Genomic DNA, 25,203 nt, shown 5'->3' on the forward strand with positions numbered 1-25,203 from the left:
TCGAGAAAATATACCAAGATTACAAAACCACCTAACAATGCTTCATCATTTAGATTAGCTAAGTATCCCCCCGAGTAATCTTGCTTATACACATCTAAAAAAAAATGTTTACAACAAAATGAAACCCACAAATAAACGAAAATGGTTAGAAAAAAAAAAGTTCAAAGTCGTCTGCTGTAAAAGCAATAGAGTCAGTACTAGAAGTCTCTAATGGGGTGAATGGAGAAAGTTCACTGGAGAATCCTGGTTCATTAAACTCAAACTCACTACAGTCACTTGTACTATCACTAGAGTTCTATGTCGGCTGGTGGTTTGCAAACTTTATTATTCAGGAACAAAGTCAAAGTTCAGGAACAATAGCTGGAACAAAGGCTGGTTCAAACTGGAACAAGGCTAAAACAACAAAATGCTGGCTGGAACAACGAAATGCTGGCTCTGCACGTCGAGATGGCTTGTGCAGTTAGCAGGCGTGCAAACGTTGCCTGCAAGGATGCAAACACGAGGGGTTCCCATTGAAGGGGAACGGCTGTTTCAGGAACTGCTGCTGGTGCTCTGACACTGATGGCTGTGTGTCAGGTCTGGGGCTGGGCCTCGGCTTGTCCCTTCCACCTGCTGCGGGTCCAGATAGGCATCTGAAGCGGCTGTTGGTAGGTCAGGCTTGGGTTCCACTGGAGACACGACCCATCTTGTGTGAGAGACGTGAAATCCAGGCATCAGGTTCCACAATCCTTATGGTGCAGTGGTGGTTGCCAGAAATGGCACAAGAGGCTTTCCCAGTTATGGACCAGCAAATGCGGTGATACTGTGCGTCATTAGCCAGACTCGATTGCCAGGTTGGATGTCATGGCAAGCCACATCAGCCAGGGCAGGTAGGGAGTTCTAGACTTCAGAGTACCTTAAAAGGGGTAGCGAGGAACAAAATATATTTAGTCACATAATCATTTTCTTCAGTCAGGCTTTGCAGCCTGTGAGGGTTATAATATACAGGGAAACCTTCCAAACAAAATCACAATTAAGATCAATCCTATATTCTCTGGTAGCCTTATTCCTAATGTGTAAATGAGCAAGAGGCAATGCTTCCAAAAAATTTTTAAACTTGAGGCTTCACAAATCCCTTCAATTTATCCGTGTATGCACCTATTCTTCCTTTCCATGGCCCCTGAGCTATCTTGGTGTGTGCTGCATGAATAATCTGCAGTGCCCCAAGCGTTTAAACACATTAGCAATAAATGATGGTTCTAAGTCCTGTGGTTATAGGTCAGCTTAAAATTTAAATTCAACTCGAAATATATCAATAGTAAACAATATTCATACCCTTTACAAAGTGTTAAATCAGTTTAAAGATGGTGGAATGCTCCACAAATAAACAAGGGTAGGCACTTTGTTTTCTTTTTGCGGTTTCGGCAGGTGTGGTAAATCTGGGTTTCCCATTTTGCTTATAGATGGATTCCTGGGGCATACCACTGTTTTAAGACTTGGGTCACTACCCCCCCATTCCCAGGCAGGGCACGAAGTGGCCTGCGTGGGCAAGTTTACACAGTGCCACCAGTCTCACAAAAATCTTAACTGGGAGGGCCGGCCATGGCTGGGAAAGTTGTCTTTCTCAGGAGCAGCTTGCTGGACTGCTGCCACTACTGTAAAGAAATCAGGGAATCCCAGAGATACCTGCACCCCCCATTTGTAACTCTGATTCGTCACAAATGGCAAAGTTAGCTGTGTGATTGACTTGTGCAGTTCCAAAAAAAATCACAATGAAGGACAACAAACTCAACTGGAGACCACAAGCACTATCAAGACGTTAAGACGGCTCCCTAAGTATCCTGTCAGCCCTGCTGCCACAGGATTTGCTTTGTGATAGTTGTGAAAACTTCAATAGCTTGGATGTTAAAAAATCATGTCTGTAACCCAGATAATATTTTATGTATTCAGATACCATTTAAATAAGGAAAATTGTAGCATATATCCCATTTGATGAAATCCAACCAGCTTTGTGCTGTTAAAGGTGGCACCCCCTTTGACCACTAAGTTGGGCTATTCTGAGGATCATGGGGTATGCATGGACAATAGGCATTAGAGATGTGGGCTTTAGCAAGAAGAACAGGACAAGATTCAATTGAAAAAGTTAGCTGGATGGAGCCCACTGATAGAAAGAAGCTGGTATATATACAAATATTGTAATATTGTCTATATATATATAAAACCTTTGTTCATGAAGAGCCTGTCATCATATAATAAGGAAAGTAACACAACAAATGGCCCATTTATTGCTTCATAATTTGAACTTACGTGTCCTCAGATGAGGTATATAATTGAATTTATACTAGCAATTATTACAAGAGCATTTGTAATAGAATGTGTTTCCAGACATGTAACAATAGGCCAAAAATTGAGGGAGGGAGGGAGGGAGGGAGGGAGAAAGGAAGGAAGGAAGGAAGGAAGGATGGAAGGAAGGAAGAAAGGAAGGAAGGAAGGAAGGAAGGAAGGAAGGAAGGAAGGAAGGAAGGTTTGATTCAGGGTGAAAATCTCTATTTCACATACTTTGCTTGACTTCTATGAAATCACTATTTTATAACATCACTCCCTTTCCCCCACAATGATAAATTACAGTGCCTGAAACCATTTTCACAAGAATTTAGGAATTTCAAATCAAACACTGGCTCATTTTTCAAGGTTGACTTCTTTTTTTCAAAAACTGATTCACTGAAATTAAATTAATAGATCTAAAACACCAAAATTAATTAAATGGTGGATTGGATCAAGATGACTTTTTTCAATCCAATTAGCTCAGTTCTCCTCTTCACCATGCCCCCCTTCGCACATGGCTTTTGTTTGTGCTCATCCCATAATCCACACAATAGCCTTTTTGGTGGTCAGCAGAGTCCCTTCCTCCCTTCCTCCTCCTCTTCTTCCTCTTTGAACCAACAGACAGGGTGGTTGGGACTCAGACAACCAAAGAATAACAAGGTTGGGATACAGAGGCAGGCCATGGCAAACCATCTCTGAATGTCTCTTGCCTAGAAAATTCTACAGGGTCGCCATTAAGTCAGCTATGACTTGTCAGTAAAAAAAAAAATGGCAAACTTTAATATTACTGCAGCATTCAAGTTCAGTGGCACCTTAGAGACCAACAAGATTTCCAGAGTGCAAGCTTTTGAGAGTCAACCTTCATCATATCTGACAAAGGGAGCTTCAGCTCTCAGAAGCTTATACCCTGAAAATCTTGCTAGTCTTTAAGGTGCTGCTTGACTCTGATTTGCTCTTCTACTGCAGAATAACATGACTACCCACTTGAAACTATAATATTACTGTTGCAGTATTGGGCATTATTCTTTCTTGTGTGGCACTGTGCTGTCACTAAGACGTAAGTCTGTAATGAAGACATTTGGTTTGAATCAAGCATTTCCAACTCATGTCTCCAGTTTTACAGAAATAGTTGCAACGCACTCAGGAAATTGAATTGATCCTGCACTGTGGTTGAATGACAATAACAACAACAACATACATAAACTTGAAGTTTACAATGAATTAAGGGCCATACTACATGTAAGGATGCAATACACATATAAAATACAATGCCACAATAAATTTAGATCAAAGCTCCTGATAGAGAGGGCAGGACAAAAAATAGTAAGAAAAATTCTTCACTTCTGGTATTTTGCAAGGGAACACTACTACTACTACTACTACTACTACTACCACCACCACCAACAACAACAACAACAGGAAGAAGAAGAAGAAGAAGAAGAAGAAGAAGAAGAAGAAGAAGAAGAAGAAGAAGAAGAAGAAGAAGAAGAAGACTGTTGGCATAGCCAACAGCTGTGAAAGCTGTTCTAAGGTTATGGAAGGTAATATCAGAAAGGTATTAAGTTTTATTGTGATCAGATTTGATCAATACAAACCATGGATGAAGTTGGGCATAGAATATGGCATGCCTATCCAACATGAAATCAACAATACAAAGCCAGGCATGAAATTTGGAACTGTCCAGCGGCTACTTAATACAATCTGAATAAAATTACACTGGGATAGATCATAGCTGTTTTCTAACATAATTATTGTAGACTTTGGGGGTAGAATATAGCAATACACTTTATATAAACAAAAGGAAAATAAACACAACTGTACTTTCAAGGTGAATATATTTTCCCTATAAAGGTTCTACTTAAAGCACATTTTATATCCTTATTTCTTAGGCTATAGATCAAAGGATTTAACATGGGTGTGACAATGCTGTAAAGGACAGAAATAAATCTGTCTTTATCTAATGAGTATGTTGATATTGGCCGGACATAGGTGAAGATGGAGCTCCCATAATACATGAGGACAATAGTCAGGTGTGAGGCACAAGTGGAGAATGCTTTGAGTCTCCCTTCAGAGGAGCTTATCTTCAGGATAGTGGAGATTATGTAGACATAGGAGAGAACTATGCAGACAAATGGGGTCCATCCTATGAAGACCCCAACCACAAGAAGAATGGTCTCATTGAGTGTGGTGTCCCCACAGGAAAGCAACAGAAGTGGAGGGATATCACAAAAGAAATAGTTAAGTTTATTGGCTCCGCAGAAAGGCAGGTGGAAGGTGAAATAGGTGTGCAAAGCTGAGTTGAGAAAACCACTTGCCCAGGAGGCTCCAGCCAAATGAAGGCAGAGTTCTTTCCTCATCATGACTGTGTAATGCAAAGGGTGACAGATAGCTACAAAACGATCATAGGCCATGGCAGCCAGAAGAATGCACTCCGTACCCACAAAAGAGATGAAGAAGTAGAGTTGAGTTACACACCCAGCATATGAGATGCTCTTCCTGTCAGACAGCAGGTGCACCAGCATCTGAGGGACATTGGTAGTGGTATAACAGATATCCAGAAAGGAGAGGTTCCCTAGGAAGAAGTACATGGGGGTGTGAAGCTGAGGGTCCAGGCAAGCAATGGTAATGATAGAGATGTTCCCCACCAGAGTACAGATGTAAGTGATGATAAAGATAAAGAAAATCAGCAGCTGAAGGTGCTGTAGACTGGAGAACCCTAAGATGAGGAATTCTGTCAATGCTGTTTCATTGTCCATTGATTTGTACTTACACTCTTCCATCTGGAAAATAGGGAGGGAATGGAGAAAATGATACATTGCTAAAAATGAATGCCTTCTTGTTAAGTGATCTGTAAATCTTCATTCTGCATGTGCATTCATACCTAAACACCAAATGTAAATGTTTTGAAAGATGTCTAGTAGGTTCTTAGCATTCTTAGAGATGCAGGATCCACCCCCCACAGACTACACTATGTTTAATTTAGTCAGGTCAACTCAGCCCATGTTGAGGTCTGTCAAGTTTTTATACTTGTCTTCCTTGCCCCAGTTTTACACTCTCATTGAAATAGTACAAACATTTGATTACAGCGAAGATAAGCCTATACAGGATACTCGCTCCAGGCCTAGACTTTGGAATGAGAAGACCTGAATTTCAATCTCCACTCTCCCATAAAGCTAACTACATGACATTTTCCTGCCAACCTAGCAGTTCAAAAGCAAGAAATTGCAAGTAGATAAATAGATACCACTTCGGTGGGAAGGTAACAGTGTTCCGTGCGCCTTGGTGTTTAGTCATGCCAGCCACATGACCACAGAAATGTCTTCAGACAGCACTGGCTCTTCGGCTTGGAAACGGAGATGAGCACCGCAACCCTAGAGTCGGATTCGACTGGCTTTCGAACAAGGGAACCTTTACCTTACATGACATTTGGGTAGACATTTTCTTTCAGCCTAACCTATCTCATACAGGATTATCCTGAAGATACAATATGGTGTGAGCAGTGAGAAGTCCTTGTCAGATACCCCAAGCTCAAATACAACATATTTGTGAGAACCAGAAGTTATGGACTATTGTTGGGAAACAAACCCTGCATTGTTTATCCATAGTCAGAGATGTGGATAAAGTTTGAACAATTGCGAGATTTTATGATTTGTACACATTTTGATCTAATGAAGCTCCAGAATGGATATATTTCCTGTTGTTTGATATGAACTGCATTGCACAGATAAATGGGTTTATTCTTTTGCTCTATAGACTAACACACAAATCACTGACAGATGAATGCTCACTTATGTATTAATCTGAAGTGCATACATCCATCTTTAATTTCTTACACACCTTGTAAAAAGCAAAATAACAACTGAATAATCTATTGATGATAAAGGCACCACATTGCATAAAAACACACAGATGCACAACAAAAAGCAAAGCTAATTTTCTTGTTTATTATTCACATCTTACGAATGTAGGACATTATTCCCAACCAATATAATTACTTTAAAACAACTCTTTACATTTTTCATGCCCTTCAATATATTCTTTTCAACAGCCAGTCTCTCATAAATATTGTCTGGATTAAAAGCTATGGTTTCTTTACAAGCTGTTCACATACGTCTTTTTTTAAATTGTATCTTTTTCATATGAAAAAGAGATTATCAAACAAGTGGATAGGACAGTGTGAGAGAAAGAGAGAGACAGAGAAAACGAAGGAGAAATGGAAGGAGGGAGAAAGTAAAAGAAGCGGGAAAATGGGTTAGTTACTGTGCTGGATGAAGACAGGGACGATCTGGATTTAAATCCTTACTCAACCATCTATGTTTATTCTATTCTTCCTCCAAAGAAACATACATCATCCCACCTTTCCCTTTTTATTCTTGTAACCACTCTATAAAGTAGAACAGTCTGACAGAGTGATGGCCCAAAATCATTCAGTGAGCTTCATGGCCTGAGGGTCTTCTTGGTTGGTCTCGAAGGTGCTACTGCACTTGAATGTGGTCTTAGTCTGACACTCTACCCACTACATCACACTAACCATGAAACTCACTGGATGACCTTGGGTCAATCACTTTCACTCAACTTAACCTACCTTACAGCATTGTTGTGAAAATTAAATGGAGGGACGGATACCTAGCTATTCAAACAAACCTTGGAGGAAAGATGGAATAAAAAACTAGCACATTACAAGACCTTTAGTAACCCCCCCCAATTGCTTTACTGCATACATCTCTGCAAAATATCTCCTTATTTTTATACCTCTCTCCATATCTTGATTTTGTATTATACTTCTACCTTGGCTTCTGGGTCCAACAACTGCTATACCTATCTCCTCCCAGGACTCAGCAGCAACCTACACCATCAACATTTCAAAACACTCATTTTAAAATATTCATTATTAAAATGCAGCCCAACAGAACGTGGCTGATTACACACATCAGAACTTTGCAGTGTGTGTGTGCATGTGTGTACGTATTAATGTAAAATACGTACTGCATAGAGTCACTTGCAGTTAGTCTTTGGATCATGGACATTAGAAATAAGTCAGCTGTGATCATAATAAAGACAGCAGCTGCTTCTATATGCTATCAACAATATGCTGTATTGTATGCTGATGTTCAGAAACCATATCTTCCATTAGTATTAACATCAGGAAAAATCGCTATACAAAAACTGCAGCATTTCTCAAACAAAATAATTTCCGAAGCACATCCATGCTGAGGCCATATAAAGACCTGAATAAACTGGAATCTGTGGGTGCCCTAAAGACAGACATAGCTGGTTTTTACTAGGCAGGTATTTGTGGGATTTCATGTGCAAAACACTATACTGGAATACAATCTGGTTAATCTTTAAAGTGCCGCTAGACTCCTGTTTAACTAAAACAACTACCCTATGAAAGTAGAAAATCCCAAGAAACTGGTGTGCAACATAACAAGGCTGAAATCTCCTCTTGTTTAATTTATAATCAAATTCATAGCTATTTTGTAAGTCATTATGGTTCACTGGCATTAAAAGAGCCACTGCGTTGGATCCTATACCTTTATTCTGCTTGCATTTCTCCTTGTCCATCTGGAAGACAGCCTTCTACTGCTGGGGTCCATTTCTCTAGTGCTAGTCATTTCCTTGCATGCAAGACCAATGTTGTTCAAGGAGCTGAAAAGTGCCTGGCACCAGTGGAATGTGCCCCACAATGGAAGGCCATCTCTGAAATGGATGAGGAGCCGTAGGAGGCACATGGAATAATATCTAAGCAAGGATTTTGACGATCATAAAAGAATACATTTTGTGTAACTACACATGCACACACCAGACAATTACTGCACAATGGATTCAGACTTACCTTTTGTCAGGATCAAAAATCATGCAAACAACCAACAAAAATCGTGTTGGACCTGCACAGCGAATTGAAAGTTAACTCTACTGCAGAGTGAGTGATAAAATGTTGCTTAGCATAGAATGCTATCCCCTTATAAACCGATTGACTTCAGTGGATTTAGGAGGGTGGTAGAAAGGGCCATCAAGTCACAGCTGACTTATGGAAACTCCATAGAGTTTTCAAGGCAAACAACATGCAGAGGTGGTTTGCCATTGCCTGCCTCTGCATGATGACAAGGGTATTCCTTTGAGGTCTCACAACCAAATACTATCCAGGGCTCACCCTGCTTAGTTTCTGAAATCTGATGAGATCGGGCTAGCCTGGGCTATCCAGGTCCGGATGTAACTATGTTTAGGACTGAAATATTAGTTCCTGCTGCATCGATGCCAGACATAATAATTATTTCAGGCTGCAGCTAGCGTGCACCAATGATTAGACATAAAATCAATATATTGCATTCAACTGTGGCTGCATGCTATTATCTGACTTCAGAAATATGGGAGATTTTAGAAATCTACCTGGGAGGTTGCAAAGGAAAAACAAACACTTTTGGATTGATCCCATCTTCAATTTGCATCATCTGGAATGAAATGTTTTACATGGCTCTCCTGTAAAAAAAAAAATGTTGTTCCTTTCCCCATCTACAGTGGCTCCCAATTTACTTCTGGGCCCAATTCATGGTTCCCTATATGGCTTGGGGCCAGCATACTTTAAGGACTGCCTTCTCTCATATGAATCTACCCATCCACACTTAGTCACCATTGGAGACCCTGCTTTGGAGGCCCCTATACCATCAGAGAGGAGCTGCGGTGGCTCAAGTGGTTAAGATGTTGAACTGCAGGCTGTGGAAGGTCGGTAGTTCAGCAGTTCGAGACCCAGGGTGCCGCATGACGGAGTGAGCTCCCGTCTGTAGTTCCAGCTCCTGCCAGCCTAGCAGTTCGAAAGCAAGAAACTGCAAGTAGATAAATAGGTACCACCTCGTGGGAAGGTAACAGCGTTCCGGGCTCCTTGGTGTTTAGTCATGCTGGCCACATGACCACGGAAACATCTTCGGACAGCGCTGGCTCTTCGGCCTTGAAACGGAGATGAGCACCGCAACCCTAGAGTCGGATTCGACTGGCTTTCGAGCAAGGGAACCTTTACCTTTACCTTTTATACCATCAGAAGCAAGACAGGTGACAGCCTGAGGAAGGGCACTCTTGGTAGTGGCACCAAAACTTTGGAACTCTTTCGCCAGGGAGATGGGTCTGTCTTCCACTATTGTTGTCTTCTGCCAGTGAGTGAAGACTTTTTGGTTGGTTTGGCATGTGCCCAATAACTGTTATTGGCCCTTCTCACTGGTTTTGGTGCCATTTATGTTTACATGCTTTGTGTTGAATTACTTTATTTTGTAAACATTTTATTTTAAATCTTGTTTTAATGTTGAAATGTTTGATGTTCGCCAGATTGGGAACTTATGTGGGTGGAAAGGGGACATACATATGTTATCTGCCTGCCCATGAGATATTGTGGGATTAGCTAGTTGCTTTGGGGTCAAGCAGCAATTGTTTCGGTTTCCCTAATTGGTTATGGGGGGGTCCGCGCCTGCTTCATAATATCACTGGAGATGGGGTATAACTAGGACTGGTTAGGTCCTAACTCTGGCAGAAATGGGGTGGGTTGCTTATGATGGGCAGGGAGAATTGGCAAACAGCCTGAGACTCTGGGTGTGATGGAGGGTTGTTTCTTGAACAGCCCATCACGCATCTTGTGTTGGGGTAGGTAGAGAAATTGGTGTGGAGCAGCAGCATCCCAAACCTGGTAGAGGCTTACTGCACATCAGGGGATGGTGATGAATAATGGCAGCTCTTTTGCAAGTGAAGATGAACAAGTCTGGCATAATTACTGGCTGAGTTTGGAATCAGGGTGGATTTGTTCAAATAATGACAACCAGGGGAAGGCTGCTTAGCCTAACAAAACCTGTTCTTTGAAACATGTTAGCATATTTTAACAAATGATGACAGCTGTTTTATTCATTCACTGCAATTATATACCGTCATCAAGGCACTTAAGGTCTTTTATTTATAACCCACCTTTTCCTTTATTTATTTGTTTAAACATTTATAATCCACCTTTCCTCCTGGTTCAAGACAGTTTACAACAATAGTTAAAACATCCCCAGCTAAAACCAAAGATAAAATGGTGAGCCCCAAATAACTTCCTCTCCCTGCCTTAAAAATGCCTGACATTCAAACTCTTTCAAAAGTCCTGTCAAAGAGGCAGACGTTGAAAGGTCTCCTGGAGAACTCCAAGGAGTGGGCCCATCTCACCTTTCCGGGGAGCCCACAATGGAAAAGACCTGGGCTCTGGTCAATGCCAGATGGGCCATCTTAAGTGGTGGTATAGCCAACAGATAACTGCCTGATAACAGTAGATGACACACAGGGACAGATGGAAGGAGATGGTCTTTCCTTGTGATTCAAGGCAATCTACAGTTCCAAACTGGAACCATATACAATAAACTGCCAATTGACCCTTCTCTCCCAAAAATATATAAACACCTTTAACCCCATTAAAAGCCTTGGCAAATAAAAGGGCCCCACACCATCTCATGAAGACTTCTAAAGATGGTAGCCTCCTCAGGGACCCCACTCCATAGGTTCAACAGCCTATAGAAAAAACGTACAAACTGTAGCTGATCGAAGTCAGGCTACTTTAAGAGAAACAACCAGTAGATGGCAACCTGAAAACTATAGCTGGTGAATGGGGACATATTGGGAGAGATAGTTCTTTAGTTTACAATTCTAAATGTTAAAAGGCAGAACAATTGATTACAGATCTTGCCCTTCATAGTTTTTGTCATGCAGATCTGATGATACCCAGCATAGCCTTTATGGGTAGAGACAGAGGACCCCTTCCCCCCTTTTCATCTGCAGAAACTCTGGCTGAAACGCATCCTTCAAAATGTAAAGGCCAATGACTTATAATGCACCATTAGGCACATTCCTCATTGAACAAAATGGCCCCCCAGATGTATAATCCCAGGTAGGACAGATGTTCTTTGTGTCAGCTTTCCCCTTCAATATCATCTGATTTTCCTTCTCACTGTGGAATGGATTTTCCTCTGCACTGCAGACCACATCCTCCTGCAGACTGCATCGGCCCATGTGCATTCCAAAATCCTCAGAATACCCTTTCCAGTGGTCTCCTTTTTTCCCCAATGGAAAAACTGGTCATAACAAACCTATTGTTCTGCATGTTTGTGATCTAATCTAAGTCTTGATAAAGGATACATTATAATTCCAGCTAAAATCATTCATTGAGCAAAAAAGGGGATTTTGAGAGTGAAGTTGATAGGGATCAAAAAACTAACAGTATCCCTAAGGAAGATTCTGTTAAATCTTCAATGGCAAAGCCTCAGTGTCTTAACAAACATGGCAACTAGCCATGTGGATTGGGATGATCCATGTTCTGAAGCCCTGTGCCCTTCCCAGCATATGCCAGAAGTGAAAACAAGAGGGTGTGGCGGTTCTCACCATGCGGTGTTAGTACCCCATAAGGTTAAGGAGCCCTACAGTGGCCTGCCCTTGAGACTGACTCAGAAGCTCCAACTGGTCCAGAATGCAGCAGTGCACATCTTGGCGGGAATGCCATGGATGACACATATACAGCCTGTGCTGCATCAGCTACACTGGCTTTCAGTGGAGTACCAAATCAGGTTCAAGGTTCTAGTACTGACTTTTAAGGCCTTGAGTGGTCAAGGACCCACGTACCTTTGGGACCGTCTCCTCTGTTTTGTCCCCAGGAGAGCACTCTGACCAGTGGATAATAATTTGCTGGTGACTCCCTAGCCCCAAAGCTGTCCGGCTATCCTAGACTAGGGCCAGGGCCTTCTCAGTCCTGGCCCTGACCTGGTGGAGCTCTCTGCTGAACAACATCAGGGCCCTGTTGGATTCAATTCAATTCAATGAGGCCTGTAAGGCAGAGATGTTCCACTGGGCTTTTCATTGAGGACCGCGACGGTATGACCATCGCTGGCACCCTCCTCCTTTCTCCTTGTTTCATTTGTTTCCATCCCCCTGCCCTGCCCATGGGGTGGCAGCGCAGTTCAGTATGGGAATAAGATTTCTTAGTACACCATCTTGTAGTTTAGGTTTTTAATTACATGTTATCTACCTGAATTGTTGTACGATGTATCTATTGTTATATCATTGATGTATATCACCCAGAGCCCTATTTATTCATAAATTGAATAAATAAAATAATAAAAAAAAGAACCTGGATGACCCAAGCCGGCCTGATCTCCTCAGATCTGAGAAGCTTAACAGGGTCAAACCTGGCAAATGCTTGGATAGGTGACCATTAAGGAAGTCCAGGGCTGCTCCAGGAGGCAGGCAATGGCAAACCACCTCTATTTGTCTCTTGCCTTGAAAACTCTATAGGGTCATCATAGATCAGCTGCAACCTGGTGGCATTTTTGGCCACCAAACTTAAGAAAAGAAGATTCAGAATGTGGAGGCTACTTTTCAAACCGTTCCCATGATAACTCTTAATGACGACTCCAGTTCTTGTATCATAATTCTGTACTAATTAGCATGACATTGCTATATCATTTCCTTCAGGTGCTCTGAGACAGAGGAAGAAAAAAAAAAAACAGCAACAGAGTGTGTCACATCACCACGGTAGATATGTTGGGGCAAGTGGGCTGCTGTGGGGAAATTCTATGCCCTGTATCACCCATGTATGACATCTCAAAGTCATTAAGATATTCCCCAAATACTAGGGTTTTTATTTGTTCCACTAAGTAACCCTCTGGGATATTTACATAATCCCTCAGGGATCCTTACAGGGATTACATAATCTTTCTTATTTGATCAAGCTTATTTTAAAAACATGTTTTTTAAAAAAGATTCCTTATTGCCTCAATGCTCTCACTATGAATATAGCATGGCAAGCACACATCTTGTGTAACTGTGGACATGAGCTTGTGAGAGTCAGAATTTACACTTCTACTGCAGGATTATTCACTCTCAGGAAGATTCCTATTGTTGAAAAACAAGAAAAAATCATCTATATGCTGATACCAAAGAGGGAGGAAGAGACCTAGTTCACATAAGTAAGGGGAATTTTTGCATAATCGCTATGTGTATGTATGAAGAGAGTCCAAGAGGGTGAGATTCTCCATTATAAGTGCTTTTGTTATTTTGTGTAGCCAATATTGTGTACGATCAATATATTTGTAAATTTATTTACAAATTCTTGCTCCTCTGCAATTGCTCTAGAGTTGAACTCAATTTCAAAAAGAGAGAATCCTCAAGACAAGGTTTTTCTTGTATATGGTTTTTTGCTGTGTGTGTGTGTGTGTGTGTGTTTTACATGGGGTTTGAGTAAACTAGGAACATCATATACGGGGGGGGATCAAAAGTTCTGTTCCACTGATAGAAGGGAGAGCTAAACATTAATAAAACGTGTAGCTTGGATCCAAGCCAGTGCTGGTTATAGGGTCACCCTGCCTCAAGTTCATGTACTTGTATAATTTGCTTATAAATCAGTTTATATTTATTTAATGCCAGAAAATAACATCTGATTAAGATGACATAAACTATTATGAGTAATTTATCGAGTTTAACAACATGCTGCTGTTCAGACTAAAGATGTTCAAAGAATTGTAAATAGCTCTATAAGCTTTGAAAGTACATGCACTTTTATTCACATATCTTGGTCTGTTATAACCAGGTCCTTTTTTTAAAAAAAGGTGCCAGAAATCTCAAGACAGAAATGAAGTTTTCAATCTGTATATTGAAAACTCATAAACATTTTTTATAGAATATTGTCAAATAGGTTCCGGAATTCTGTCCCAGTGTGTTCCCCCGGAAAAGAAAAAGAAAAAGCCCTGGTTATAACTAATGTGTAGTTGGCTTGGTTAGCACCATTCCCCATAATTCAGCATGTGATATTGTCATATTTCTTTTCCAATCATAGGTCTGCTAAGAAAATATATATATAATAGCAAACCAGACTTCTGTAGATGAATTTATTCTATTGGGACTTTCAGATGACACGACAGTCCAAGTTTTCCTCTTCCTGATATTCTTATCTATTTATCTAATAACCCTTGTAGGTAATATGCTTATCATGGTGGTGATAAGGACTGATCCTCAACTACACACCCCAATGTATTTCTTCCTCAGTAACTTATCCTTCCTTGACATCTGCTATTCCTCTGTCACAGTTCCCAAGATGCTTGAGAGCCTCCTGGTGACAAAGAAGACCATTTCTCTCAGTGGCTGCATTGCTCAGATCTTCTTTTTTATTTTCATGGTTGGAACTGAGATTTTCTTACTCTCAGCAATGGCGTATGACCGTTATGCCGCCATATGCAATCCGTTGAGGTACAGCATGGTCATCAGCCATCGTGTGTGTGTCCAGATGGTAGTGGGTGCCTGGGTATCTGGTTTCTTGGATTCTCTGGTCAATACTCTTTTTTTAATTGACTTGCAGTTCTGTGGTCCCAACTACATTAACCATTTCAGCTGTGAGTTGCCTTTGCTTTTGCAGATGTCTTGCACTAGTACCTTTGCCAACGAAATGGTGATTCTTACATTTAGTATGACATTAGGGTTTGCTGCCCTCCTTCTCATTGTAGCTTCCTATGTTCACATCATTGGCACCATTCTTAAGATCAGCTCTTCAGAAGGGAGGCAAAAGGCATTCTCAACTTGTGCTTCCCACCTCACTGTGGTCCTTCTGTTTTGTGGGACAGCTTTCATTAGGTACATGAGACCTGCCTCAGGGTATTCAGACACTCTGGACAAGCTGGTGTCAATTCAGTATAGCATCGTAACCCCCATGTTAAACCCCATCATATACAGCCTGAAAAACAAAGAGGTGAAGACAGCTGTACAGAAACTGTTTAGAAAATGATCTCATTCACAGCTCGTCAATGATCTGGATTTTGAAAGCATGTCAATGGAAGCTAACATTGCACAAAAAAAAATCTGTGAGATATATAGATAACAGACTTGAATTGCTTGGTTTCTCCTACAAAATGCTTAGTAACACAAATTATCAAGAAGTGTTGAAGCTGATTAGGTTGAGTGTGACCAGTCATGACCGGGCCAGTACAGTAACCTGCGCAAGACATATATGTTCCACCCCTACACTTGAGATCCCTCCTCCCATGACCCTCCCTTCGTATGTGAAATTCCGTACAACCCATAGTCATAGACCATATTCAGGCTTGCCAAGCTAAATACCTTCCTGATTGCAGAACTCATGGGATGTTTTGCCCAAATCCAATATTTGAACTGTCTATGTTATTGTGTGCTCGGTGCAACAGAAATATTGGATCATCTTCTATTATTTTGACATCAGTGGGCAGTCCCCAGGTCCCTCTGGATTACTCCTGTTTTGCTTCAGTATCAACTTCCTCTGGAATCTTGGATGATATCTCCATTGCTGGCTGACTCAAATTCAGAAATAACACACTCCTTGGCAAAACCTAACAACAGTAATCTCCCTGAAGTGTTGTTGAAATGTGCTTTGTATCAACCACAAAAGACGCGATGGGCTTCCTGATATGATCTACCGCAGGGCTATTGGACTCATATTTAAATTAAGGTTTCGGAATTTTATCTTCTTCTTCTTATGTATTTTTAATGTGTGTGTGTGTTTGTGTGTGTGTGTGTGTATACACACACACACACACACACACATAATGCTTACAGGGAATATTTCAGTTATTTAACTATATATTATATGTCTTACACTTCATGAAGATAGTGACTTTGTGATGAATATGTAATTTACTGTCTTGAATTTTGTCGTATTGTTATGTAATGCTGTCAGTTCTGTAATTGTTGATATGTTGTACCTATAAGCTGATAAGCTTAAGCCTTCTGGTCAAATGAGCTAATTTTTAAAAAAAGAGGAAAGGAAATAAAGTCCTGGAGGAATTTAGTAGCAGTTGATTTTGAATTTTGTATTTGCCATATCCCTTCCCCTCCCCACCTTAAAAATTCCTGTCATTCAAATCCCTTCAAAAGTCCTGGCAATGCCTCTTGGAGAACTCTAAGGAGGGGGGCCCTCTTACCTCTCCAGGGAGCCCATTTTACAGGCCGGAGCCACAATGGAAAAGGCCTGGGCTCTGGTCAATGCCAGACGGGCTATCCTAAGTGGTAGTGTAGCCAACAGATGACTACCTGATGACAGTAATTGGCACACAGGGACAGACGGAAGGAGATGGTTTTTCCTTGTGGCCAAAGGCAACCTACAGTTCCATATACAATATACAACCATGTACAATAAATTACCAATTGACCCTGTTTGCCCATAAAATGTACAGTCACCTTTAACCTCATTAAAAGCCCTGGCAAATAAAAGGGCCCCACACCATCTCATGAAGACTTCTAAAGATGGCAGCCTTCTCAGGGATCCCACTCCATAGGTTAAACAGCCTGTAGAAAAAAAAACACAAACTGTAGTTGATGGAAGTCGGGCTACTTTAAAAGAAACAACCAGTAGATGGCAACCTGAAAACTATAGCTGGTGAATGGGACATATGGGGAGAGATCATCCTTTAGATTACAATACTAAATGTTAAAAGACAGAACAATTGACTACAGATCTTGCCCTTCGTAATTTTTGTCATGCAGATCCTATGATACCCAGCATAACATTTAGTGGTGGAGATAGGGGAGTCTTTCCCCCCTTTTCATCTACAGAAAAGCTGGCTGAATCCCAACCTTCAAAATGTAAAGGTCAATGACCTATAATGCACCATTAGGCACAGTCAAGTCTCCATTGATCAAAATGGTCTTCCAGATACGTAATTCTGTGTAGGACAGATGTTTTTTGGGTCAGCTTTCCTCTTCAATAGCAGCTGATTTTCCTCCTCACTGCAGACTGGATATCCCTCATCACTGCAGACCACATCCTCCTGCAGACTGCTTCTGTTGTGCATCCCAAAATCCCCAGAATTCCCTTTCCAGGGGTCGAAAGGGGGCCTATCTCCTTTTTTCCCCAATGGAAAACCTGTTCAGAGAGAATCTATTGTTTCTGCATGTTTGTGATCTAATCTGAGTTTTTATAAAGGACACATTTTAATTCCAACTAAAAGAATTCATTGAGCAAAAAAGGGGATTTTGCGAGTGAAAGTCATAGGGGTCAAAAATTTGACAATATCCCTAAGGAAGATTTCTGTTGAAAACAGACCTCCCATGGCAACTAGACATGTCGCAGAGCTATTTTTGGGCAGGAATGGTGCACAGGAACGGAGTTCCGGCTGGCTCCCAAGTTGGCCACGCCCAGCAGGAACTCATTAGCATAATAGGCCACACCCAATAGCAGAATTCCATTAGGATTGGCTTCATTAGGGGTGTGCGGCCTAACATGCAAAGGAGTTCCTGCTACAAAAAAAGGCCCTGGGTTTTGACAACAAACAAGGTAAACAGAATAACAAGCAAAAGGTGGGTGTGGCTGGATAACCACACTTCTGGTAACATGTGGGTGCGGCCTAATGTGCCAATGAGCTGTGCTGTCAGGGGTGTGGCCCAATATGCTAATGAGTTCCTGCTGTTGGGTGTGGCCTATTATGCTAATGAGTCACTGCTGGGCTTTTTCTACAAAACGAGCCCTGGCCATGTGGATTGGGATGATCCATGTTCTGAAGCCCTGTGCCCATCCCAAAAGATGCCAGTAGTGAAAACAAGGTGTGTGTGGATGTTCTCACTAAATAGTCATAATCCATGTGGTGAGAATTAGTACCCCCTTAAGGTTAAGGAGCTCTAACCTGGATGGCCCAGACTGGCCTCCTCAGATCTCAGAGGTTTAATAGGGTCAGACCTGATATGTATTTGGATAGATGACCATTAAGGAAGTTCAGGGCTGCTACTGGAAGCAGGCAGTGGCAAACCATCCCTATTGGTCCCTTGCCTTGAAAACCCTACAGGGTTACCATAAATCAGCTGCAACCTGGTGGCATTTTCTGCCACCAAAGTTAAGGAAAGAAGATTCAAAATGTGAAGGCTACTTTTCAGACCCTTCCCATGATAACTCTTAATGAATACTCCAGTTTTCCCATCATGTTGTTGTTGTTCAGTCGCACAGTCGAGTCCGACTCTTCGCGACCCCATGGACGAGCTCTCTCCAGGCCTTCCGGTCTTCTGCCGTCCTCTGAAGTTGGCTCAACTTCATGTTCGTTGCATCGATGACACTGTCTAACCATCTCATCCTTTGCCGTCCCCGTCTTCTTTGACCTTCAATCTTTCCAAGCATCAGGGTCTTCTGCATTAATTAACATCACATAGTTACATCATGTCCTTCAGGTGCTCTGAGACAGAGGAAGAAAAAATAGCAACAGAATATGTCATATCATCACAGTAGCTATGTTGTCCCCTTTGAAACAGTGGGGCAAGCAGGCTGCTGAGGGGAAATCCTATGCACTATATCACCCATGTATGACATCTCAAATTCATTAAGATGCTCCCCAAATACTAGGCTTTTTATTTGTTCCACTAAATAACCCTCAGGTATACTTACATAATCCCTCAGGGGTATTTACAGAGATTACATAATGTTTCTTTTTTGATCAAGCTCATTTTAAAAACGTGGTTTCTGAAGACTCCTTATTGCCTCAGTGCTCTCACTATGAATGTAGCATGGCAAGCACACATCTTGTGTGACTGTGGACACGAGCATGTGAGAGTCAGAGCTCAAAGCTCTGCTGCAGGACTATTCATTCTCAGGAAGAATCCCATTGTTGAAAAACAAGGAAACTTTCCTCTATATTGTGAACAACGCAACAGCTATGCTGATACCAAAGAGGAAGGCAGAGACTTGGTTCACATAGGTAAGGGGAATGTTTGCCTGATAGCTATGTATAAGTATGAAGAGAGTCCAAGAGGGTGAGATTCTCCATTATAAGTGATTTTGTTATTTTGTGTCGTCAATACTGTGTATAACCAATATATTTGTACATTTATTCCATGTTTTTCACCTACATATTTAGATACATATGAGATACATATTTAGAGTCCAGTGGCACCTTTATGACCAACAAAGGTTTATTTAGAGTATGAGCTTTCGTATGCAAGGCACACTTTTTCAAATATGTGTGACTTGCACACAAAAGATCATATCCTGAATAAACCTTTGTTGGGCTTAAAGGTGCCACTGGACTCTAAATTTGTTCTACTTCTTCAGACCAACATGGCTGACCATCTGGATCTAATTCCATTGAGATGTCATACTTGGGTGAATTTCAGAAAGAGAGGATCCTCAAGATGAGGTTTTTCTTGTATGTGGTTTTGCTGATTTTTTTTTAAAAAAAACAGTTACATCATATTCGGGGGGTGACACACAAAAGTTTTGTTTCATTGATAGAATGGACAGCTATCCATTAATATGTCATTTGAATCCAAGCCAGTAGTGGTTATGGGGTCATCCTGCCTGGATTTCATGTCCTTGTATAATTTGCTTCTAAATTTATTTTAATACCAAAAAATAACATCAGACTAAGATGACATAAACTGTGACAAGTAATTTGTGGAGCTTTACATCATGCTGCTGTTCAGACCAAAGCTCTTCAAATAATTGTAAATAGCTCTATAAACGTTGAAAGTACATGCACCTTTATTCACATGTCTTGGTCTGTTACAGCTAGAGTGTAGTTGATTTGGTTAGCACTGTTCCCCATAATTCAACTTTTGATATTTGTCACATTTTTTCCCCAAACATAAGTCTGCTAAGAAAAAAATATATAATGAAAAACCAGACTTCTGTAGACGAATTTATTCTTTTGGGACTTTCGGATGACTCAACAGCCCAAGTATTCCTCTTCCTGATATTCTTATCTATTTATCTAATAACCCTTGTAGGTAATATGCTTATCATGGTGGTGATAAGGACTGATCCTCAACTACACACCCCAATGTATTTCTTCCTCAGTAACTTATCCTTCCTTGACATCTGCTATTCCTCTGTCACAGTTCCCAAGATGCTTGAGAGCCTCCTGGTGACAAAGAAGACCATTTCTCTCAGTGGCTGCATTGCTCAGATCTTCTTTTTTATTTTCATGGTTGGAACCGAGGTCTTCTTACTCTCAGCAATGGCGTATGACCGTTATGCCGCCATATGTAATCCATTGAGGTACAGCACGGTCATCAGCTACCGTGTGTGTATCCAGATGGTAGTGGGTGCATGGGTATCTGGTTTCTTGGATTCTCTGGTCAATACTCTTTTTTTAATTGACTTGCAGTTCTGTGGTCCCAACTACATTAACCATTTCAGCTGTGAGTTGCCTTTGCTCTTGCAGATGTCTTGCACTAGCACCTTTGCCAATGAAATGGTGGTTTTCACCTTCAGTATGACATTAGGGTTTGCTGCCCTCCTTCTCATTGTAGCTTCCTATGTTTGCATCATTGGCACCATTTTCAATATCAGCTCTTCAGAAGGGAGGCAAAAGGCATTCTCAACTTGTGCTTCCCACCTCACTGTGGTCCTTCTGTTTTGTGGGACAGCTATCATTAGGTACATGAGACCTACCTCAGGGTATTCAGACACTCTAGACAAACTAGTGTCAATTCAGTATAGCATTATAACCCCCATGTTAAACCCCATCATATACAGCCTGAAAAACAAAGAGGTGAAGACAGCTGTAAGGAAACTGTTTAGAATATGATTTCATTCACAGCTAGTTAATGATCTGCATTTTGAAAGATGGAGGTATTTATTTGTGGTTGATTTTGTATTTTGTATTTACATCTATTAATGGTGATTTACCGCTGCTTAGTGAGAAACTCGTAGATCCCTTCATAAAAATGACAGCATTTAGCAATTGGCAGGCTTATTTCTTATCAACACTCTCTCATTCAGCAGGTTTAAATCAGAAAATGATACTATTTTGGTCTCTTTCTTAACAGGTCTGCCTACCGGCCTGTACCAATTTACTTTTACCCCTCACCATTGGTAGAGACCCCAAGAATGGTAGACACTTCCATTGCATTTTTATCCTACTCCTCACCCAATGATCTCAGGACATGGCACAAGGTTCTCCCCTCTTTTGTTTATCCTCAACATCAACCCTGGGAGGAAGGTTAGATAGGGAAAAAGCAAACAGTCCAGGTCACTCAATAGATCATGGCTGAGTGGAGTTTTGAACCTATGTCTGGGATTCAAACCAGTGAAAAAAGTAGAGGGACCATAAAAAGGACTATGTTGAATCATGGGACCTACATTAGTGAAAGAGATATGGAGTGGGTGGCTGTAATTTGGAGGAGAATTGAGTAGAAAAGCTGGTTGGATTCATCCATGTGTCTTTTAGCTCCTAGACCAACACTCTAATATGAATAAGTTGCATGAATTGTTGAGAAACTATTTTGATTATTCCCCCCTTTATGTTCTATAGAAATTGAAATCCATTGAAATCCATGCTTTTTTAAAAAAATAATTTTTATTAAATTTTCAACTATAACATAACACAGCATTACAAATAAAAATAGTGTCAAATCAATGTTATCATATACACAAATTCAATATGATAAACTTTAACTAACAAACCATATGTTAACAACGACTTAACAATTATTTTCAATAACTCTTATCTATTTCCTCGTTGACAAATATCTCAAAAAAGTGCAATTATTTCTTTATAACGTTGTGGAACAGAGGATGTTGGGACTATGGGTTTATCTAAAGTCGCCTCAATGAAGTCTACCCATTTTGCGTAAAACATTGACTGTTTCTTATAAGTGTTTGTTGGTGGCACTGACGTCATTATCTTTTCCATCGCATAGTACTCCCATACTTTGATGTACCATTGGTTTAATGATATGGGCAAGGTGCTCTTCCAATTAGCGGCTATTACAGTTTTCGCCGCCATCAGAAGAGTCGAAATTAGGTCCTTCTTCAACAAGGGGATCTTAGCATCTTGCCAAAGGTCTAATAAAAACAAATCTGGAGTGAAGGGTATATCAATTTTTGTTATTGCTTTAATGTTTTGGAGTACAGTTGTCCAAAATTGTTTGATTCTCTTACAGAACCACCAGCAGTGCATGTAGTCAGCTGTTTCTCCACATCCTCTCCAACATAGAGGTGAATGTGCTATATTTATTTGATGAAGTCTCAAGGGTGTATAATACCACCTAAGTACTATCTTAAGAGCCCGGGCCCTAATATTTAAAGATTTAGACATCATGCTTGGTGAGGACCAAATTTTTCCCCATGTTTGTTCTGTTAAAGAGGTTGAGCAGTCAGCATTCCATGCCAGTTGATAGGTAGTAAAGGTATCATTCTGATGAGATAATAGGATTTTATAGATTGTAGAGATCATATTTCTATTAGAAATCTTATGCTTTTTTATGGGGTCTCAGACTGGTTCATATGATTTCTTAAAGAGAGACATGAATGGACAGGGAATAAATTTAGAGTTAATTATTACTGTGGCTCCATAGCTGCCCTATAGCTCAGACCAGTCTGATCTCATAAAAGCTCAAAAGTTAAGCAGAGGTGAGTGACCATGATCAGTACTTGAATGGGAGACCACCAAGAAAGAATGGGGCTGCTAAGCAGAGGAAGGCAATGGCAAACCAGCCCTTCTCGTCTCTTGCCTTGAAAACCATAAGCACCTTTCCTTGGATATCTGTGAGTGTAAGGCAGTCTCAATTACCTTCTCTGAATACACTTTATCTTCTCAATGAAAATCACAGATATTGAATGAGGACAAATAATTTAATTTTTATAAAGGAAATAAAAGGCAGTTTTGCAAGGGAAACCCTTCTCCTGTAGATGATGCATCTCTCTGCCCCACATCCTGTCCCCCTGAAAAGTCACATAAATCTGCCTTATAATGTCAGATCATTGGTCTATCAAGGTCATTATCATCTTTGACAGGCAGGAGGTTCTTTGTTTCAACTGTCTTCCTTTTACCTGGAGATGCCAGAGATTGTACCTGGGCCCTTCTGCAGACAATGCAGATGATCTGCCATTAAGCCACAGCCCCACTCCACGTTGCCAAAAGGAAAAGCTACTCCCATCACATTCTTGCAACCTGCACCTCAAACTCCCTCAGTATACCTCTTGGTGTTTTCATATTTGTTTTGAGAATTAATAGTCAGTGTCTGTTATCAACCCTGCCTTCAAAACCTAAACTCAAAATGTTTACTCCTTCTGGATTTCAAGTAATGTATAATGTTTGAGTGTGACTGTCTTATTTTCCTTTCAGTGTAACTGCCTTTTAATAAAATTCCTATCTGTACAACAATGCCCTCCAAAGAAATGGAAAATTATTTTATTGCTATTATAAATAAAATAATAATCTGTAAAATATAATTTCTAAATAGGACTTAACTTCTTCACAGTTGTAGACATTATCCTGTCTGATGTATCTATTGAATGTATTTATTTATTTTTATTTTATTCACTTCCAATTTATATCCCGCCTTGCCAGTGCGAACTGGCTCGAGGCGGCTTACACAGTTAAAATACAATAAAACCAATAAATACAATAAAATTCACAGTAGAAAACAATGACATAAAATGCTAGTCAGGGCTTTTTTTGTAGAAAAAGTCCAACAGGAACTCATTAGCATAATAGGCCACACCCAGCAGCAGAAACTCATTAGCATATTAGGCCACACCCCTGAGTGCACCACTCATTAGCCTATTAGGCCGCATTCCCATGTTACCAGAAGTGTGGTCATCCAGCCACACCCACCTTTTGCTTCTTATTCTGTTTACCTTGTTTGTTGTCAAAACCCAGGGCTTTTTGTTGTTGCAGGAACTCCTTTGCATGTTAGGCCACACACCCCTAATGTAGCCAATCCTAATGAGTTTCTACTGCTGGGTGTGGCCTGTTATGTTAATGAGTTCCTGCTGGGTGTGGCCAACTTGGGAGCCAGCTGGAACTCTGTTCCTGTGCGTTTCTGCCCAAAAATAGCCCTGGTGCTAGTATTTGGTAATTCTTTAGACATACTAACAACTGGTAGAAGGTCATCTGCTAAGTGCAACTGTGTGAAGGAAGTGGCCTCCCCATTACGAATGAGACTGCTTTCAGAACATAACTAATCAGCGAAGGGAGAGTTTACAACACTACTTCCTCTACGCTGTTGCCTCTGCGGGCTATTGTGCAGACGGAAGAAAATTAAAGATTGGATTCTTAGCCTGCCCTTCACTCGGAGTCTCAAAAAACCTTACAAACTCCTTTCCCTTCCTCTCCCCACAACAGACACCCTGTGAGCTAGGTGGGACTGAGAGAGCTGTTTCCAGAACTGTCCTTGAGAGAACAGCTCTGACAGAACTATGGCTTGCCCAGGATCATCCAGCAGCTGCAAGTGGAGGGGTGAGGAATCAAACCCAGTTCTTCCAGATTAGAGTCCACTCACTTAACCACTACACTAAATTGGGAGGGGATGAGGCTGGCACTCTAAAGCCCACTCACACTCGAGCCTGCTGACGTTTTCATAGACATTAATACTACAACCCTATTATTTTTATAACCTCCAAAACAATTCTGTTTGACACATCCAGTGGAATGACACACAAAGCTGCCTTTTACAAGCTCTGCACACTCAAAACTCCTACACAAGGGCAAACAAATTGTTACAGCCAGGGGTTGTTTCGTAGAAAAAGAGCTAGGGGAACTCATTAGTGTTAAGTCGTGCGCTTAACAAAGAGTCGGAGAGTGATTTCAGCAAGAATGCGGTTTATTCTTCAGCTCAGTTACTTCTCCGTTACGGTACAACAATCGCCAGCCAGAACCCATCGAAATAAATACACCGGCTTGTCGATATTTAAACACTCCCGGCTAATGTAGCCACACCCCCTGTACAGATAACAACCTATGAGGTTGAAGATATAATACCCAATCACAAGCGGTCCCGCTTTGCATAGTGATTGGTAGACACTCTCTGGGCTAGGACTCCTATTGGTTACATTAGGATCCTAGCCCAGGCTGAAGCTTAACATTAGGTTTCAATTAGGCGATTCGCATGTCAGTATTTACATTCAAGTCAATACATAACAAATCCCTCCCCCCTAAGCAAAAACACTAT

At 41.0% G+C, this 25,203-nt stretch overlaps 3 protein-coding genes across 3 annotated transcripts; 2 read left to right on the forward strand and 1 right to left on the reverse strand.

The window, feature by feature from the left end:
• Positions 1-4,127: 4,127 nt before the first annotated feature.
• LOC107113495 (olfactory receptor 5V1-like) lies at positions 4,128-5,060 on the reverse strand. Its single transcript, XM_015414829.1, has one exon. It carries the CDS (start codon positions 5,058-5,060, stop codon positions 4,128-4,130), a length of 933 nt encoding a protein of 310 aa, XP_015270315.1.
• An 8,237-nt stretch (positions 5,061-13,297) lies between these two features.
• Positions 13,298-15,079, forward strand: LOC107113496 (olfactory receptor 5A2-like). The gene is made up of 2 exons (XM_015414830.1): positions 13,298-13,301; positions 14,166-15,079. The coding sequence occupies exons 1-2, from the start codon at positions 13,298-13,300 to the stop codon at positions 15,077-15,079; spliced, it is 918 nt and encodes a 305-aa protein (XP_015270316.1).
• Positions 15,080-19,916: 4,837 nt separating this feature from the next.
• LOC107113518 (olfactory receptor 5V1-like) lies at positions 19,917-20,834 on the forward strand. The gene has a single exon (XM_015414850.1). The coding sequence runs from the start codon at positions 19,917-19,919 to the stop codon at positions 20,832-20,834; it is 918 nt and encodes a 305-aa protein (XP_015270336.1).
• The last annotated feature ends 4,369 nt before the right edge of the window (positions 20,835-25,203 follow it).

Source organism: Gekko japonicus, unplaced genomic scaffold (genome assembly GCF_001447785.1).
Source record: "Gekko japonicus isolate JY-2015 unplaced genomic scaffold, Gekko_japonicus_V1.1 scaffold2193, whole genome shotgun sequence".
Taxonomy (NCBI): domain Eukaryota; kingdom Metazoa; phylum Chordata; class Lepidosauria; order Squamata; family Gekkonidae; genus Gekko; species Gekko japonicus.

Coding starts and splice junctions, on each gene's coding strand:
- LOC107113518 (XM_015414850.1), top strand. CDS start 19,917: ATGAAAAACCAGACTTCTGTAGACGAATTTATTCTTTTGGGACTTTCG.
- LOC107113495 (XM_015414829.1), bottom strand. CDS start 5,060: ATGGACAATGAAACAGCATTGACAGAATTCCTCATCTTAGGGTTCTCC.